This window comes from Corvus cornix, chromosome 3 (assembly GCF_000738735.6).
Source record: "Corvus cornix cornix isolate S_Up_H32 chromosome 3, ASM73873v5, whole genome shotgun sequence".
NCBI lineage: Eukaryota > Metazoa > Chordata > Aves > Passeriformes > Corvidae > Corvus > Corvus cornix.
In genome coordinates this window covers 57,807,813-57,824,360 of record NC_047056.1, presented here as the reverse complement: position 1 = coordinate 57,824,360, position 16,548 = coordinate 57,807,813, and the positions used below count along the sequence as shown (strand labels likewise).

General features: G+C 44.1%; 1 protein-coding gene across 4 annotated transcripts in view; it reads left to right on the top strand.

Moving 5' to 3' along the window:
- Nucleotides 1–307: 307 nt before the first annotated feature.
- MYB (MYB proto-oncogene, transcription factor) overlaps nt 308–16,548 on the top strand; it is a 28,006-nt gene continuing 11,765 nt past the window's right edge. Inside the window, exons 1-14 of one of the 4 annotated variants that reach the window (XM_039569850.1) lie at nt 308–635; nt 3,824–3,941; nt 5,567–5,638; nt 6,302–6,394; nt 6,786–7,006; nt 8,506–8,743; nt 9,529–9,609; nt 10,013–10,117; nt 11,465–11,722; nt 12,744–13,109; nt 14,630–14,772; nt 15,406–15,520; nt 15,607–15,732; nt 16,407–16,517. In XM_039569850.1, coding sequence (XP_039425784.1) covers nt 421–635; nt 3,824–3,941; nt 5,567–5,638; nt 6,302–6,394; nt 6,786–7,006; nt 8,506–8,743; nt 9,529–9,609; nt 10,013–10,117; nt 11,465–11,722; nt 12,744–13,109; nt 14,630–14,772; nt 15,406–15,520; nt 15,607–15,732; nt 16,407–16,517 — 2,262 coding nt within the window. In that variant the 5' untranslated portion in view covers nt 308–420. The remainder of the gene's footprint in view (nt 636–3,823; nt 3,942–5,566; nt 5,639–6,301; nt 6,395–6,785; nt 7,007–8,505; nt 8,744–9,528; nt 9,610–10,012; nt 10,118–11,464; nt 11,723–12,743; nt 13,110–14,629; nt 14,773–15,405; nt 15,521–15,606; nt 15,733–16,406; nt 16,518–16,548) is intronic. The other 3 variants (XM_039569851.1, XM_039569852.1, XM_039569853.1) reach the window with 3 other exon arrangements.

Genomic DNA, 16,548 nt, shown 5'->3' with positions numbered 1-16,548 from the left:
CGCACTGCAGGGGCGCCAGATTTGGCGGGAGGGGGAGTGTCCAAGGGCCCTTTGTTTGATGGCATCTCTGTTTACAGAGTTTACTCTTTAATCTCAAACCTGTTTCCTCCTCCTCCTCCCGCGGCTCCTCAGCACTCCTGTGCGCGGCGGCGGAGTGCCCAGGCGCAGCCCGGCAACAGGGCGCGGCGGCGGGCGCGGGCTCCCCCGTCCTCTCCCCCAGCGGCCGGTGCGAGGATGTCCCGGGAGACCCCGGCACAGGTAACCCGCTGTCTGCGGGCGGCGGACGGCCGGCCGCGCTCCGCGCCTGTCAGAAGGGGCGCGGGACGGGAGAGAGGGAAGGCGGCAGCAGGACACCGGCTCGCCCGGCGGACGGGCGGGCAGCCCCCCCGTCCTCCGTGCACCTGGTCTACTCCGCCCCCGATGCCGAGGCGTCCCCCTCCTCCGGAGGCACCGGGGGAGCGGCAGCCCAGCGGGACGCGCCGCAGAGCCGCCGGTGCCGGGGTGCTCGGGCCCCGCGCTGCGCGCCTGCGGGGAGCCGGCGCTCGCCGGCCGCAGGACCCAGCGCGGAGTCCGACGGAGCTGCGTGCCCCGCAGCCGCAAGGCGGGACAATGTCTGGCGGGCTCGGCGGCGGCAGGTAGCGCATCCCGTCCCATTCATTCATTCATTCCCGGCAGGGTGAGGCGGTAGGTGGGCGGCGGGTGCGGGGACTCGGTTCGCTCCCTCGACTTTTTCCTTTATTTCCTGCGGCCCTTTTTTCCTTGGAAGCGCGGCTCTCGCCGGCGGGGCTTAGCTTTTTCCCGGCACACGCCACTCCGCACATGCCGTAGCGCGGCAGCGCGGGCGGAGGGCTGCGGGTCCGACGGAGCGCTCGGCCACAGCTGTCACCCGTGCCCGCCCGCCTGCCGCGCACCCCGGCCCGGGCCATCGCTGCCACCCCGCGCCAGGGGCCGGGGGCGGCGGTGACCCGGCGGCGGCGGACTGGACGTGACGGGGCGGCAGCGCCGCGTGGCCGTGGCCGTGCCGCCGCTGCCGGGCGGGCGCACAGAGCGGGGTTGTTGTCTCATTAGCCGGGGACGGCGGGTCGGACACGTGGAGGCTTTTTTCTCTTTCTTTTTGCAGCCCGGCATCCTCTCCTCCTCCCCTCCCCTTTGGCTGGCTGCGACAGGGGAGAAGGTCGCAGCCCTGTTTGTCGCTTCCCGCGCGCCAGCCCCGTCCGGTGGGACTGGGGGCTTGGTGGGTCCTTCCTAAGGAAGAGGGGCTTGCGGTGCGGGAGGAGGCGGTGAGCCGCTGGGCGAGCGCCGGGCTGTACTTTCAGTGTCAGAGCGGGGCTACGGCTTGCGGGTGAATCACCCGGCCCGTCTCTCCCGAAAGAGGACAGCCACCGCTGCCTCGCAGGCGCCGCCCGCAGGGACACGTCCGCTGCTCGGGGCTGGGAGGCCGGGGCGGCGCGGTGCGGTGTCCGCCTGATCCACGGGCGCGGCGCGGAGCGGCGCCGGTGGGGCCGCCCCGGCGGGAGCGGGCTCTGCCCCACGGGGCTGCTGCCCGAATTCCTTCATTCACTGTAACAGCAGCGAGTCATTTCCTCTACGCCTCCTCTTACTTTTTTTTTTACCTCTCCCTTTTCCCCGTGTATCTTTGCACAAGCCGGTTGCCTCGGCGAACAGCCCAGCGCTGATGGGCGTCCGGGAGACTCCCTCTGTTCCGGCCGGGGGGAGCGCCGCGCCATGCCGTGCCGAGCTGTGCCGCCCAGGGGGGGGAAGCTTCGGGGCTGCGGCCGGAGGTGCAAAATAAAGTTTTAGAGCACCGCTGAGGGCCCGGTTGACTCAAGAAACTACCGAGCGTCCCGGAATCCTAGGGCTCTTTTCTCCTGCTGGAGAACGCAGGTAGTACAGTGGAGTGTGCTCGGCTCTGCGGTGCCAGCGAGGCCCCAGTCATTTAAATAACCCGGTTACAGAACTGGCCCCGCACTGAAGCCCTTTAACGTGTTGGCCGCTGATGCGCTGGCCGCTGCAGAGCGGCGTTTCCCTGCGCTGCCCGGCCCGCACCCCGCGCAGGAAGCGCCGCCAATGGATGCGTACCTGCTGGGTGCCGTCTACGGAAAACTCGTTTTCAAAATGATACTTGGAAACTGCGCCACAAAACTTCCTTTGGCATATGGGCAGTGGCGCAGCTGTCTCTGTGTGTCACTGAGAAAAGTGAATCCACTTTGAGCGGCGGCTGGGGAAGCAGCCGCGCTCGTGGCAGCTGGAGCGTGGGAGCTTTTGCTCAAGCACGGGAGGCTCCAGCTGCCAACGAGGGGTGCGTGCGGAGTGGGAGCTTCAATCGGGGCTTACCCCCAGGGGTTATGCCGTCTAGGGAATAGGGAGTGAACCGTGAGTCTACAGGACTACAGCGCGGTGGGCACGTTGAGGGTGGCAGCGATGGGCTGGGTGTGTGAGTCAGGGGCCACCCGGCAAAGGCTGTGGGAAGACCTTGCACATCACAGCAGGCTGTGGAAAACTTCTTACATGTAGCATGTAAGCATGTTCTTTCATGGCCCATGACACAGGCCAGAAAATAGGGTGGAAGATGTAAGGTGCGATTAGCCCAGTACTTTTAAAGAATGTATGTTCAGCAGCTTGCGTTGTGGAGGTGTTTGCAGCTTGTCTAACAGTCCCTGTGCTTCACTGCAACTTAATTTAATCTCCTGAAAACAGGTTAACAGCATAAGCAACGCTTGTTAATTTTATTACAAAATAACTTTATTTTAATGTCTTAGTCATATTTTAACATACCACAGCATGACATACCATCAGATATATCACAGTTTTTAATCTTGCAGCATGACATTGACTCCTTTCTAACACTCATGGCTAGCATCTCTTAGCTAAAGTACCAGAACTGCTGCTCATACCTTAAAAGTCAGAATACTGTCTACCAGAAAGGCCCCTCTTGTTGCAAAACACTCTCTTTTAGATTTAGTTAGCTAGGTAGAACAAGTACTGTTTTTGAAAAGAGTAATGGAGTCCTTTTAACCCACAGATAGCCTCTGGGGAAATCCCTTAGTCATGAATTAGGTGAGCAGAGTATTTCAAAAACAGTATGAGGGATTTAGAAATAGATTGGAGATAATAAAGTTAGAGAAATGGAGAATATAGAAGGGTTCAGTAATTCATTTGTTACTTGCAGGATATTAAACAAACTTGTCCCCAGTCCTTATCTGTCCAAACCCATAAATGGAGGGCATATTTTATATCAGAGCTTATTGTATGTTAATGCTGCCATTTACTGTCTTTACTTAGTTTCAAAAACTTGTGCCATAAACATTTTCTCAAACAAGATTATTGTTTAGCTTTTTGTTTTGCTACGAAGTCTGTTTTGTTATGGAACAATATATCTGCTGTATTAAACATACAAAATCACTAATATTTTTCAGAATGTATGGCATTCGTTAAAGATCTTAAACATTCACTCATGTACTGGACACAGCCTCTAGTTGTCTTTATTGTCCCAAACATTGTATTTTAATTTGAAACCTTCATTGGTTGAAAGTTTGCCAAATGTGTAATTCACCACTGATCTAACATTAGGAGCAGGTCTAAACATGCACAGTACTACGAAGGTTGCCAGCCTTTTGCTTGTATCTGTGGATACCAAAAACAGCAGAACCAGTTCAGAATACTAGAACAACAGAATGCAGAACAAAATCTTGTTGTGCAAGTTTAAAAACTTTTATCTGTGTAACCTTTGCAAGGATTGGGGGGAGGGGGGGGGGTGTTGAGTTTTGTAATTAAGTAGCTCGAGTCCTCATATTCCACTCTCTCATTGTGTTTCCTTTTGCAGTATATATAGTAGTGATGATGATGAAGAAGATGTTGAGGTGTATGATCATGATTATGATGGTCTGCTTCCTAAGACTGGAAAACGTCACTTAGGAAAAACCAGATGGACCCGTGAAGAGGTAAATCCCAAGTTCATTCACCTCCTGCATGTTAAAAGATAAGAAAGAGCATGGATCACGTTCTTCTCCTAGTTGCTTCATGTTCTTCACCATATTGCTAATCTGCAAATTTACTTCAGTGACAATCCCATATCTGAGGACAACTTTTTTTGACCCGCTAGCTACATTCAGTGTTTTATTTAACTTTGAGCATAGTTCTTACCTTTTCAGTAAAACGTATAAACACAATTTTTAGGTTTCCACCAAGCTCTGTGTTATAGCACGTGATGTGTGAATCTCTGTGTAATCCCTGAGAAGCAGATTCCGAGTCACCTGTAGCAGTGCCTCATTGTTACTGCTTGCCTCTGTCTGAAACTACTGCTGTATGAGAATCGACCTGTGTTCAGTGTCCCACAGCAGCCAACAACTGTGGCAGAAACTGCTGCAGTCCTTCTGTACCATTGGAATTTTGCACTTTAATTGCAGCATTATGATTCCAAGCAGAAATAAATTAAAAGCTGGAGGAGAGAAATCCAGCAGTCCCAAAACCGAGCATTCAAGATGTATTTTGCTTTTCAAGGTCAGAATGTGTTTTAGTCGTGATACCCTTGTGCTGACTTTCTGGGAAAATTGTGGTATCAAACTCCTTTGCCAGGTGGATATCCTTTGGCCATTTAACTGGTTTGAGTTTGTTGTGAAATACATTAATACAGTTCTTGAGTTATGTTTTGACTTTCTCTTCTCTAACAATGTGTATTGATGTAAAAACAGTGGCAGGTCACCTCTTGCAAGCCTTTCATTTATTTATTTTAAATCATATTCTGCCCTTACAAAGGTGGACGTGGTTGTGATGTGGCCAGGGAGAAAAGGATGGCCATGAAGTCCAATGGCCATTGTCCTGTCAGATGAACTGGGAGCATACTGGGAGATGCTAACTGAGGAAGGAGAGAGCTACTCTTCTCTTCTTATCTCCTGGGGCATCTCTGGTTCGTTTTACACTATATCTTTCCCAGTACATAAGATTGGATTCTTCTGTCTTTAGGGTCTATATTTCTGGCCTTGTCACTAAAAAGATTGGGCCAATTTTTTTTGCTATTTGCAAGTATGCAAAACGCCCTCACAGAGAACAGGAGCAAAAAGGAGCTGTTAGTTCTATTGTGCATTTATTGTAGGTGGGTAGGCCGTGAGCAAATCTCTGGAACTCTGATTACTTGTAAGACATATAAATCTTAGGGCGTGATTTTCAGAGGTCCCCAGGTAGCTGAGTGCCTGAGTGTTACTGAATTCCAAGGTTATTCTGATGCTTGGCATCTAAACGCCCATGCCCTCCTGTAAGTCCAATAATAACAGTTACAGTGCTTTGATGAGTAAAATGGGAATGTATATTGTGAGTCAAAGAACTGCACAGAAGTCAGTCTTTCTCCTACAGCACAGTAAAGAACCTACCAAAATCCAAAGGAGTAGAAAAATCTTCTGCTTTAGGCAATTAAAAGCGTGAGAAGTCTACAGACCACCCTCCCTTACACTGAGAAAGCAGAAGTAGATGCATAAGAAGCTAGAAGAACAAATTAAAAAAAAAAAAAAATCATTTGGATTATAAGAGACTGCAATATTAATTATATCTGGGGGGGTTTTTAATGATCCAGGATGAGAAATTGAAGAAGCTTGTGGAGCAGAATGGGACAGAAGACTGGAAAGTCATTGCTAATTTCCTTCCTGTAAGTGGATATTGGTTTCTGTCTCCAGGCCTAGTAGCAACTCTTCGTCAAGAGGTTTCCTTGATAAAGGGGAAGGGGAGTGGTTGCTTTATAGTTACATTTTCAGGGGAGATATAAAACCTCCACAAATGGAGAGCATAAAAATTTGGTTAGATTACTGTGGAAACCCTTACATTTATTTTTCCTTTCACTTCTCAGAAAGGGTTGGAAAAAATCAAACAAGCAAAAATGGGGGATGGTGGGGTCTTGCACAGTAGATGGTCAATGTGACAATGAAACAAAATATCTCAGCACAGCGGAAAAAAGTAACTTTGGTGAATTGTAAGTATGATTTTGATGATAATTGCTTTGTGAACACTTTGGCTGTTGCTGAAATACTGCATGTGAAAGCATGCCAGCTATTGTGCAGATAGGGAAGATAAAGTCTGTGTAGTTTTGGTGATGGAGTCCTCAATGCAGAAGTGATGAAAACCTTATCTATTCTGTGAGCAAATTGATAGTTGAGCACCTTCTTCTCAGACTTACTGTATGACCCCATGTTGTTTAGTAGTCTTAGGTGGCAGTGAAATCCATCGAAACAAGTGTACGTAAATAGGAGCATTCTCACTCTACTTTGATCTTGTCTGAAGAATAATCCACTTTGTGTATTTCACATTTCACTAGAATCGGACTGATGTTCAGTGCCAGCACCGATGGCAGAAGGTACTAAACCCAGAACTTATTAAAGGTCCGTGGACTAAAGAGGAGGATCAAAGGGTAATCAGTTTTCCTTTCTGTCTGATTAATGCCTTACTAGCAGATTTTAGGTGTCGGGGCAAAACTCCTGGAATCTTTGGTGGTCTCAACATTATAATGGCCAGAGGCAGACCGTATTTGTGTAGTGCTTTCTAAGTTTGCTATGCAAGTAAATTAATGCTGCTTTACAGCACTGTAATGTAGAATTGCAGTCTAGCAATGCCTTAACTATTACCAGATTTTTCCTTTTGGGTAAAAATATGAATGGGAAGTGGGGAACCTTAATTGCTTTTAGCTTTACTGTGGCAGTTTTGAGAACTGTTGTTGAAAATACTGCTTCACCAAAGAAAAAAATTTCATTGATTCATTGTGCATCATTAAATACAGGCAGTTTTTATGTCCTTCTTTGAAGGTAATAGAGCTCGTGCAGAAATATGGTCCAAAGCGCTGGTCTGTCATTGCTAAGCATTTGAAGGGAAGGATTGGAAAACAGTGCAGGGAGAGGTGGCACAACCATTTGAATCCAGAAGTGAAGAAAACCTCCTGGACAGAAGAGGAAGATAGAATTATTTACCAGGCACACAAGAGGCTGGGAAACAGATGGGCAGAGATTGCAAAGTTGCTGCCTGGACGGTAATGACATATACCTTTGGCTCTTAAAAAAGGGAAAAAGGAAAAAGCTGCAGGTCTGAGCAGCCTGTTTTGGACGCCGCAGGCTGCACTGTATAAATCAAAAAATTTTGGAACCAAAACCTCAGAAGCCAGTGACACTGATGTGCGTTTTTCTCAGTGGGGAATTTCACTGTTTGGTCAGTACATGGAACAGTATGCTATTTTTATAGGCTTTTAATGTTTGCCACAGGTAAAAAAACCAGTAACTAGAGCAAGACCATAAGAGTTTCCTAAATGTCTGTGCAGTCTTATTTGTGCCTGTGGTGACTGTCAAAATTTAAATTGATTTAACAGGGAAGGGTCAGATTCTGCAAGTGGAACACAATTTACATTCAGCCAAGGATATGCCTTCAATATGAAATCCAGTTTGTTTATTCAGAATTATTTAAGATTCTTCAACTTTTGTAATTGCTCCTGAATCATCCAGATGATTTTGGCCTGTTAAAAATCCATGTGCAAAACAGGAGAGACTTTTTCCTCAAACTCTGGTCCTGGAAATATTTATCTCACTGGAAGCTTTTGCAGTGTCTTATTTGCTGTGATTAAAAGTGATTCAAAGTGTGGGCAAGCAAGTAATGTAAGCAAGGGAGAGGTTTCCCTTCCTACTTTTCTTTCTGCTATTTGGTAAAACGCCTTCAAGATCTAAATATAAGGCCTGAGATCATGACAGCCTTTTAAGCAGTCATTCTCTGTGGTCTTACCTTCTAGAAGATAACAAGAAAGGGATTACCCCTTGGAAATATTTTAGTAGCTTCCACACATCACAGATACTGCTTTGAATGATACCGTGCAGTGGTGATGTTTTTTCCAATAGCAGAGCTGTTTTTAAGCATACCCTTAAAATCTCACAAACTTGATAAGTTTGCTTTTTCTGAGTCATGTATGTGAGGATTTGAATCTCAGTTTTTGTGCATCTAAGAAAAATCCCAACAGTTTTGTTTGCTGAGTTTTTGTGTACAGCATGATGTTGTCGTCGTCTAGGTGACCAGCTGGAAAGTTGCTTGGAAGTTAGTCTATTCACGACTGTTCTCCACAGTCTTTCTTTCCAGCAATGAGGCACAATAAGATTCCTCTGAATTATTAAGATATAGGAAGATGATGTTGGCATTCCTATAGGATAGCCTCAAAGGGATGTTAGCCTTTGTTGTCACCTCACTTCATGGGAATAAGGTGAAGCTGAAGTTAGCAATTTCTTCCAATTTGAGGATTTAAGCCATGAGAGATTGCTTTAAAAAGTACATAAACAACCGTAGCCTGTTTTCCTTTTCCCCTGACTTTTATACTGAGCATCTTTCCTGAGAAGTTGGGAGTAGCATTTGTAATGGTGGGAGAAGGAGGAAGGTCAGAGAAGAGCTCAGGGTTTAAACAGAAATGCCAGCAGCAGTTCCCTGCCTCTTGACCTGTCTGAATTGGAAATGCTCATTTTTGAAACTCCTTGAACATCTGTATTTCTGTTGCAGAACTGATAATGCTATCAAGAACCACTGGAACTCCACCATGCGCCGAAAGGTTGAGCAGGAGGGCTACCTGCAGGAGTCCTCCAAAGCCTGTCACTCCTCAGCAGCTGCTGGCTTTCAGAAGAACAACCACTTGATGGCCTTTGCTCACAACCCATCGCCACCTGCCCAGCTGCCAGTGGCCAGCCAGCCCCCGCTGAGCAGTGACTACCCTTACTACCACATCTCTGAGCCACAGAACGTAAGTGCCTGAAAATGTGAGTGTGGTGGGGGTGCTCGTTTTGTCTTGTTGAATAGATGGGTGCAGTTTAGCCATGCCTGGTTTCAGGAAGCGTGAAGGATTTTCTTCGTCTTGGTGGGCTTGGATGTGTTTGAGGATTTCTTTGACTTTTGCTTCATTCAGTGGTGAAAATATGTACATTTCAAACTGGTGGCATTCAGGTGGTGGAACCGAGTACAGCGGGTTTAATGCCTTGGGAGCAGTTAACATATTTCTTAGAGTTGTGAATATTAAATTTCTTGAATATCAGTTGAATCTCATTAATTCTGTGTTCCATGTCAAAATCTCCCACGTTCTCTTTAGTAATATTCTGTTTGTGGGTTGCCTGTCGGAACCAAGTAAACAAGTATTGGTTTTAATCAGATTTCTTTTCTATTAATGATTAATAATGAAACGGGCTTCTGCTTCAGACAGTTGCATTGTGGAGTTTTAGATGATAATAAATTGCATCTTTTGCTTTTTCACTTCAATTTAGAAAATCCTTACAAATGTGTCTATAATTAATCATCTTTTCTCATTCAGGAAGGGTAAATATTTCATATGTGAATTTTCTTTCTTCCTCTAATGCTCACTGTCATATTCCTAAAAACCTGATTACTTTTCTTGTAAACATTTTTAGTTTTTTTGCTATTTCATCTCCACAGACTACAAATATTAAGTACCTAAAACCAAAGTATGTTTAACACAAATTCACAATGCAAGCAGATAATATGATGGAAATAATCACTTTTTGCTTTTTGGCCTAGGTTCCTGGTCAGATCCCATATCCAGTAGCACTGCATGTAAATATTGTCAATGTACCTCAGCCAGCTGCTGCAGCTATCCAGGTAGATAACTTGAACCTCATTTCAAGAGTCAATTTCTTAAATATTTGATAAATTAAAATGCAGACGACATCATACATTAAGAAAACATTTTAATGTATTAAGTGTGGTGAAAAGAGAAAATGGGGAAGATGGGGGAGTTCTAACATGGCTAATAATTGCTCCTTCTGAAGTGGATTTAAAATGCAGTAGTTGACATCTGGTGTGATGGCTTTCGCTTTCTCCATTTCAAATGTCTATACTGAAATTCAGCAGGGACTTTGGTAGTGGAAAACACAATTGACATTTGTTTCATCTTTGAATCTAATTTGGCTGTTATAACCACAGGTCGGCAAACCATGAGCATTTTAGTTGCTACATCCTATCAGACCTTTATCTTTTCTTTTCCCTTAACTCTTAATTTCAGAGACACTATAATGATGAAGACCCTGAGAAAGAAAAGCGAATAAAGGAATTAGAGTTGCTACTAATGTCGACTGAGAATGAACTGAAAGGGCAGCAGGCATTACCAGTAAGATTGTCACTGTGTGCTTGGATGGAGGGATAGCAGCCTTACCCCAGTGCTTGTCTTTTTAACTTTTTACTCCCCCTCTGCCTTCAGTACTAATCAAGGCTCTATATTTCCGTTTTAAAAGGATGAAACATAGCACATACATAATCTGTATCCACTTTGTAAATTCTTCTATTGAAAAAAAAATCCAAAATATTTGCAGGTATCTTACTTTGCAAAATGGGAGCAGGATTGGGCTCTGTAACGTGATGTAATATTGGAAACATGATGATTGTACAAAAAGTAAAAATCCTGCAGATCTATAATCAATAACGGGATCTGTGTTTCTGAAAGTGTGCCGTGGTTCATGTGATGAAAATACAGTGCCTGTGCATTAGATTTTTCTTCTCTGTTGTATTCTTTCCTTCAGCTGTGTTTATACACTTTGTAAGCTTCAGACTTGGTGCATGTTTGAGAGTTTGTTTTACTCCTCCGAATAATGTTAGATTCTTCATAACTGCATGTGTGGAGCAAGTGCTGGCTATTACTGAATTCTCATACTTTGTGGTATATGCCATTGGATGTTAATGTGTGAAAACCCTTATGTAACTACTTAACACCATCACCAAAGCCAAGAATCCCAAAATCATTTTTGAAGATAGGTGATAGCCAGCAGATTTTTTTTTTGTTTTTGGTTTTTTTTTTTTTTTTTTTTTTTTTTTGGGTAATATTTAAATTAATAGTCAAAGAGCTGCATGCATGATACGTTAGTTTGGCCACTTTTTAACTTTAGTTAATGTTTTGCAATTTCTTCTGTTGCATGATCACACTGGAAAGAAACTTCTGTTAATTTGTTCTTCTGCTTTCCTAACCACGTTGATTTGACAGCCTCTTCATTGCATTGGTGTAAGCTGTAGCATTAGACAGGGATAGCAGAAGAAAAGGAGATCAGCAGACAAAAGCAACTCTAACTCTAAAACCATTTAGCCTTCTACAGTGCTGAGCGCTCAGTAGGGAAATCCTGCCGTTTCTTGCTTCTGACAGAAAAGGACTTTGCAGACACTTTTTGAGCACTTGGAGTAACAAAGTATGAATTGATTATGTGTTAGTAATGACATAGCCTATAATTCTGGAAGTAAGTTATGAGGTAACTTTGGGATAACAAATACAATGCCAGTGTTACTTAAGATCTTGCACTGATGAAAGGAAACATCTTGACAATTGTTTCATAGGCATAAGCTTTTAGATGATGCAACTACTTTTATCTTTCCTCCAGTGGCATCTGACACCTTGTGCAATTTCATTGCTAAGTTCCTTCTGCCTTTCCCCCCTCCCTTTTCTTTTTTTTTTTTCTTCTTCTTCCTTTAGACACAGAACCACACATCAAACTACCCCGGCTGGCACAGCACCACAATTGCTGACAGTACCAGGACCAGTGGTGACAGTGCACCTGTTTCCTGTTTGGGGGAACACCACCACTGTACTCCATCTCCACCGGTGGATCACGGTTGCTTACCTGAGGAAAGTGCATCCCCCGCACGGTGCATGATTGTTCACCAGAGCAACATCCTGGATAATGTTAAGAATCTCTTAGAATTTGCAGAAACACTCCAGTTAATAGACTCCGTAAGTAGACTTGCCGCCTCAAGTGGATTTGTGCGTGGTCAAGGAGTAAGGGGTGAGGAGCTGGGATTGTCCTAAATGTGCTTGTTGGTTTTTTCCCCGAGTAACTTTGAGTTGCTCCAGGATCTGAAGCTTATCTTCTGACATAACAAAATGCAGCTGCTCGTAAATGAAGCCCTCCAGCATGGATGCATATGCTTTTTGTGGGTGTCTCCCTTTCCTGCTATGTCTTGGAATGGGAGTGTGAGTTTTGGCAAGCTGCACAGTAGGAGCTTGAAGCAACCTCTCAACATTAAGTCTCCTTAAAATAAAATCAGAGACACAGTGAAAGATTTTAAGTAATGAAATTATATTTATTGATATTTGAAGTGACACATGCCATAGGTTTATGTGTGGCTGCTCATGTACTGGCATAATTTTCTAGAATTTTTTTGTTGTAGCCTCAATAGCTGCTTCTCAAAGTTTAAGGAGCTTGCCCTGGCACATGTGATGGACTGTAAAAACACATTTGAATGTCATGTATCTGACTGACATTGACATGAACCTGTTCCTGTTGCAGTCTCTGGGATGCTACATGTAAAGAAGTAGCACATTGAATTATGTTTTCTGGTGCAGAGGTGTCTGCTTCATACGGCATCATGTCCTCTTCAGCACATCCAGAGCAGCATTGCATGTTAGGAGGAGGCCAGTCTTGGTCTACAGCACACATTTTTTTTGTAGTAAAAGGCACCATCATCATACCAAGCAGAAAACACTGGGCAAGTAAATAGTAAAGACATAATTCATTAGGGACTCAGTTGCCAGCAACACTACTAGGATGTCAGACAGTTTGATAAGATCAAGGCATGTATTCAAAACACAAATTGTGTTCACAGTGTTGCTGCTCCCATGAACAGGGTCAGGCTGAATTGAACTGGGAAAGACTTTGTTGTTGTTGTTGGTTACAGGCATATCCTAGTGCTGTATTTTCATGAGGTGGCACTATACACTGTCTTATAGCTCCGTGCCTCCCACGTTGTTTCAGGATCCTTCATCATGGGGTGATCTCAGCAGTTCTGAATTCTTTGAAGACACAGACACTCCGGCTAGCAGAGCTCCCTCAGGCACAGTCGCGCAGCTTCAGCAAAGAGGGGCCGGTGCTTGTAGACCTCAAGGACACCCCACCACAAATTTGAGCAAAGTCATGTTGAGTCAGGGCTCTCTTGGCTCACCAAAGACCTTATCTGCCTCACAGGGCAGTGCAGCTCCGTGGGTCCTTCTTCGCAAAAGGAGAGGGCACTGCAGCCCCTTAGCCAGTGGCCACGGTAGCACCTTGGTCCTAGCTGACGTCAGCAGCTCAACTCCTCCTAAGCGCTCCCCTGTCAAAAGCCTGCCCTTCTCTCCCTCGCAGGTAGATGAAGACTTCTGCACAGATGTTACTAATTCTCAAAAGTCACCCCAGTATTAACAATTTAGAAACTAATCCTTTGGAACAAATGACTAATTACCGTTGTGCTTGTTGATTTCACTCCGTGTTTGAATCTTCTCACTGCTCCTAGCCTTCACCACTGAGTTTAGTTAATCAGCAAGCTAACTGTTGGTTCTTGTCTTTTAGATTCATCTGTGGGGCTTGGTTTTTTGTGCTTTGGTTTTTTGCCTCTTTGGATCTTTTTGTAGGGGAGTGTGACTCCTTGCTTTACTCTTGCTGCTAACTCCAACTACTAGAGTTTAACATTTCTGATCATTTTTGATACTTTCCATCTCTGTCCACTTACAGTATGATTCATTGACCTAGAAAACCCCAAACTGCATTTAAATAGCATTCAGGTTGTGAGACAAACTGACAACAACCAGAAAATTCAAATCACAGTCACCATCCTCTGCCCAGGCCATGAGAGTTGGAGTGGAATAGGAATGAGGAGGAAAATGGCCTGTTAAAATGGCCTGGCGTGCATTTTCATATTTCTGATGATGGTTGCTTTGTTTCACAGCTGTAGCACTATTTAAAAGTGTTTTGGATTTTTTGTTTGTCTGTGTTGTTTTGCTTTAGTCTTCGATATCAAAGAAACACTTTTTCATGAAGGATAGTAAAAGATTTCATGTAATGATTTCCCGCTGTATTTCCCGTTACCATATTAGGTATTTTAATCATATTTATCCAGTGAAAGCCAGATTTTCTTACATGCCACATTTTTATAAAGTGACAGATTGAATCTAGAAGGTAATACATGGAATTGTTGTCAGAATAAAGGATACCACTATGCTCACAGATTTGTAGACGCTAGAAATAGAAACAATATTTTAGGTTACTAGGTAGAACACATGCAGGAGCAATTTTCTCCAAACAAATAGTGCTGCCTCCTTTTCAGTCAGCTGTTTCCATTCCAAAGCATTCCATGTACCTGTCACAGGTGGCAGTTTTCATTTTATGCTCTGAAAATGAAGCACTTTCTTTTGAGAGAGATGATAGGAAATTTATTTTCCTGTCATAAACACTTTATTTACTGCCCTAAAAGCCCCTCGATGCCCCATATAAATCTTTGTGGAATTTAACCCCATTTCCTGTGGGTTTGTTTCTGAAACATCCCTTGCTCATTTTCACCCAGTTTCTTGGGCACATTGCTCTTAATTGAAGTTTATTTGGAGAAATCCAAATCAGGCTCTGAAAGTGGTGGAAAGTGTTTCTCATTGGAACAGAGTGTCGTTTCCTTTAGACTTTACCTCGCTAGCTTCCTGAGCCAAACCATTGAGTATTTTTTCACAATGTAGTTAGGTACCCCACATACCCCTACTCGCATCATAGGGTCAGAAGAGCGACTCATGTCAATCAGAAGAAAACAATTTATTTTTCTTCTGTTAAATAATGTCAGCTTAAGAGGTCAACCATGTAATCTGGATGTTCCTGTTAATTTTTTCTTTCCACACCTGCAGTTCTTAAACACCTCATCCAGTCACGAAAACTTGAACCTGGACAACCCTGCACTTACCTCCACGCCGGTATGTGGCCATAAGATGGCAGTTACCGCCCCGTTCCACAGGGACCAGACTTTCAAAGCTCAGAAGGAAAACCACGTGTAAGTCTATTGTCTTGTTGAACTCAGTGAGGGTCCATTTCTTCAGGTTTGCATGCAACCAAAGTGCCGGCTCAGCGTGTGCGTCAGGCTGTAAGAGGGTAGGTTTACAGTAGACACAAGGAAAGAATTCTTCACTGAGAGGGTGGTGAGGCACTGAAACAGGCTGGCCAGAGAAGTTTTGAATGGCCTACCCATGGATGAAGCCCTGGGGAACCTGGTCTTATGGAAGGTGTGCCTGCCTGTGGCAGGTTGGTTGGAACTAGATGATCTGTAAGGACTGTTCCAACCTAAACCATTCTACGATTCTATGCTTCCTGCGAAGTTGTTTGCGCACACATTCAGATTTTTCTTAGTTGGGAGTAAAACTTCCACTTTATGACTATGGAGGTCGGTTACTAATACATAATATTAATACAGAAAACCATGCATGTAGGCTCACCAATTTTTAAAGTCAAGTCATTACACCTTATCACAGTCAAATGGATGTTCTGCTGTGAAAGCAAAATGGATTATAGAATTGCAGGGAAATATTTTCCAAAGTCTTACAACAATACTGCCTGTACGCAAATATTTCTGTAAAGAGGTAGTATTTCCAAGCATCTTCCTTTAAAGTTCCTCTACTTCTTTTTAAAGTTTCAGGACTCCAGCAATCAAGAGGTCGATATTAGAAAGCTCTCCAAGAACACCCACTCCATTCAAAAACGCACTTGCAGCTCAGGAAATCAAATACGGTCCTTTGAAGATGCTGGTAAGAAGGAAACAATGATAAAAGTTGCTTTGATATTAGTGCAGAGGGATGTTCTGGGACTTGGATATAACGTTTCTTTCTTTCAGCCTCAAACTCCAACTCATCTTGTAGAAGATCTGCAGGATGTTATCAAGCAGGAGTCGGAGGAATCTGCAATAGTGGCTGGGCTACATGAAAGTGGACCCCCTTTGCTGAAGAAAATCAAACAAGAGGTAAATCTCAAACTTACCTGAGGCAATTTAATTCAGAACTCTTTGCTGAGAAACTTATACCAATGGCTTTTCTGTTAAATAGCTGTGTCTGTTTTTCTTTCATGTGAGCCCCAAGATCTTAGTGTCGGTTCCATATAGTATACTAGGCATGTCTAATTCATCTCCCATTGATTTCCATAGAAGTCTTTCTCCTGTTTTCAGCAGGGGTTTGCTTGGCCGTTCTAATGCAGTTTTCGTTTGAAACTTAAAAAGAAAAGAAAAATTAGACATGAATTTGGATTGAATCTTTCAAATATTGGTGAAAAGTATAGAAGAACCCCATGGGGACCAAGCTCCATGGAGTGACTTAGAAACCTGAACATTTGAGGACATTGCATTATATTACTTTGTCACTAAAGTTCTAAAAATACATATATTCTCAATCCTTTCTGGGGGATTAAACTCCTGAATGCTGGCAGAACACTGAGTGCAAGTATTCAAAGTTTTATTAGATGGGGATTTTTTGAGAACCTTGAACTTTTTTCCTCTGCAAAGAGCAAGGCTGCTTTAAAAGATAGTACTGTAAACATGCATTATGCACCTCTGTGAAATATATTTGTTCAATTTATTAAGCAACTGACAGAGATCTCCTGGTCAGTTATGTGCTGGTTGAATCATGTCTTTTCTGCTTTCAGGTGGAGTCTCCAACAGATAAAGCTGGAAATTTTTTTTGCTCAAATCACTGGGAAGGAGAAAACCTGAACACTCAGCTCTTTCCACCTGGGTCTACTATGGAAGATGTGCCAGTAAGTACAAGTTTTCACACCATCAAAGGAA